At 44.6% G+C, this 1,756-nt stretch overlaps 1 protein-coding gene across 1 annotated transcript in view; it reads right to left on the bottom strand.

Moving 5' to 3' along the window:
• Positions 1–14: 14 nt before the first annotated feature.
• The window catches only part of USP34 (ubiquitin specific peptidase 34), a 237,910-nt gene continuing 236,168 nt past the window's right edge, over positions 15–1,756 (bottom strand). The window contains exon 78 of the mRNA XM_019516623.1: positions 15–1,012. Within this exon, the coding sequence (XP_019372168.1) occupies positions 402–1,012 (611 nt within the window). The 3' untranslated portion in view covers positions 15–401. The remainder of the gene's footprint in view (positions 1,013–1,756) is intronic.

Raw genomic sequence — 1,756 nt, 5'->3', positions numbered from 1 at the left:
CACAGCGATCTGAGGCAATCTGCCTCTATTATAAGGTACAAAACTGGCACAGAGGACACCATATTATACACAGTAAAAATGCCATAAGTTTAAATTACATCATACAGGGCAAGGAAGCCCTGTTCTCCCAGACAGCCATATTAAATGAAAGCCACTACAGTGAACTCTTAATTACATAAAACATATCCATTATTTGATTGCCCTTTAAGAAAGTGTATGGTAGATGCAAAAAGTTTTTTAATCTGGAGTTCTGCCTGACCAAGAATTAAGCATATAAATCTATCTTGCCATTCAAGCAGAGAGCACTGGACAAACTGAAGCACAAAACAGAAATAAGCAAAACTTATACAAACAGCATTTTTTGAAAAAAAGACTTAAAAGCAGACATGCTCCATCTAATGTCAAGAAGCAGCTTGGTTTCCTTTTCCGGATATCCTTGTGACCACATGAATTGTAGACTCAATGGTCCTACACAGGATGTCTAAAATGTCATGCTGCTGCATGTGACTAAAAAGTCCTCTGGAATGGCCACAACCAATTGATAAACTAGTTTCAGGGTCCTGGGATGGTAAGGCTTGACCATCACAGCTTCTCAAATCTGCTAGGTCAGATAAAACTGCTGAAATGGATGTAGAAGGAAATTCGGAGTCATCCTCAGCTGCACTGGAATCCTTGGAACTCTGCAAGTCTTTAAACTCTTTGCATTCTTCAAATTTACCATTGCCTGACTGCTCTTCTGTGTGTTGTGACCTGGCGGTTAACATTATGTCTTCTGAAAATGAAGATGGAACTTCCATTCTGAACTCCTTAACAGAACTGTTTTCCGGGGAAGGAAGATCTTGTTCAGTGCCGGGATCAATGATTGAAGAGTCTCTTGTCTCATTATCTGAAGTGCTTGTTGGGGTTAATGCCTCCCGTGGTTCAGTTTTCATATCACTGATGCAGCTGTCTACAGTGTGTTCCTCATCGCTGCTGACCCGTCTTCTTTTTACAGGAGTAGCTCCTTCATCATCTGTAAAACCAAAATACCATTTTGCTCTGCAGTACCTTTTCCATGGGGGATCTTTTTTTAAAATTGTTTTTTTTTACATTTATATTTAGCATTAAGCTTCTGTATTTTACATTTTTCACCTTCAAAAGCCTTTATATATGGAAGCAAACATAATGGCTTACTAGAAGGCTATTTCTTCAGAGGCTCATCACTCTGAGAAGTTCATTAATTATGACTGCCTACTCAAGATTCCATTTCTATAGATTCATGTGTGTGTGGGTGTGTGTATAATATATATATTCTAATATAATAAAAGGCTTAGTTTGTCTGTCTGTGTCTGCCTGTCCAAAACGCTTCTGGCCAACTGTGCATGCACTGCCGAGAGGGCAGGCAGAGACTGGTTGGGTGGCCTGGGCCCAAGTCTGCACCTCTGCCGGGGAAGTTTGGTGGTGGGGAACACACCCTGGCCATCTGAGCAGGGCTTCCCCCCCAACCTCCCTGCCTGAGGATGAAGGGAGACATCACAGTGGTGGTGTCCCCCCGCCACCTTCCCAGAACAACTGGCACGGAGGGGAAGACGGTGGGCAATGACGGAGGGAGGGAAGCAGGTGGACGTGGGCCAGATGGACCTGAAGTGGCGGGGGTCGGGGGAGTGGGGTCAGACCAGAGCAGCGGTGGGGTGGGGAGCAGAGTCAGACCGAAGTGGCAGGGGGAGGAATGGGGTTAGACCAAAGGGGCTGGAGGGGGGGAAGAGGTAAAGCCTAT

This window comes from Gavialis gangeticus, unplaced genomic scaffold, assembly GCF_001723915.1.
Source record: "Gavialis gangeticus isolate Ggan-Ray unplaced genomic scaffold, GavGan_comp1, whole genome shotgun sequence".
NCBI classification, from domain to species: Eukaryota; Metazoa; Chordata; order Crocodylia; family Gavialidae; genus Gavialis; species Gavialis gangeticus.
This window is presented reverse-complemented; position numbering and strand designations above follow the sequence as displayed.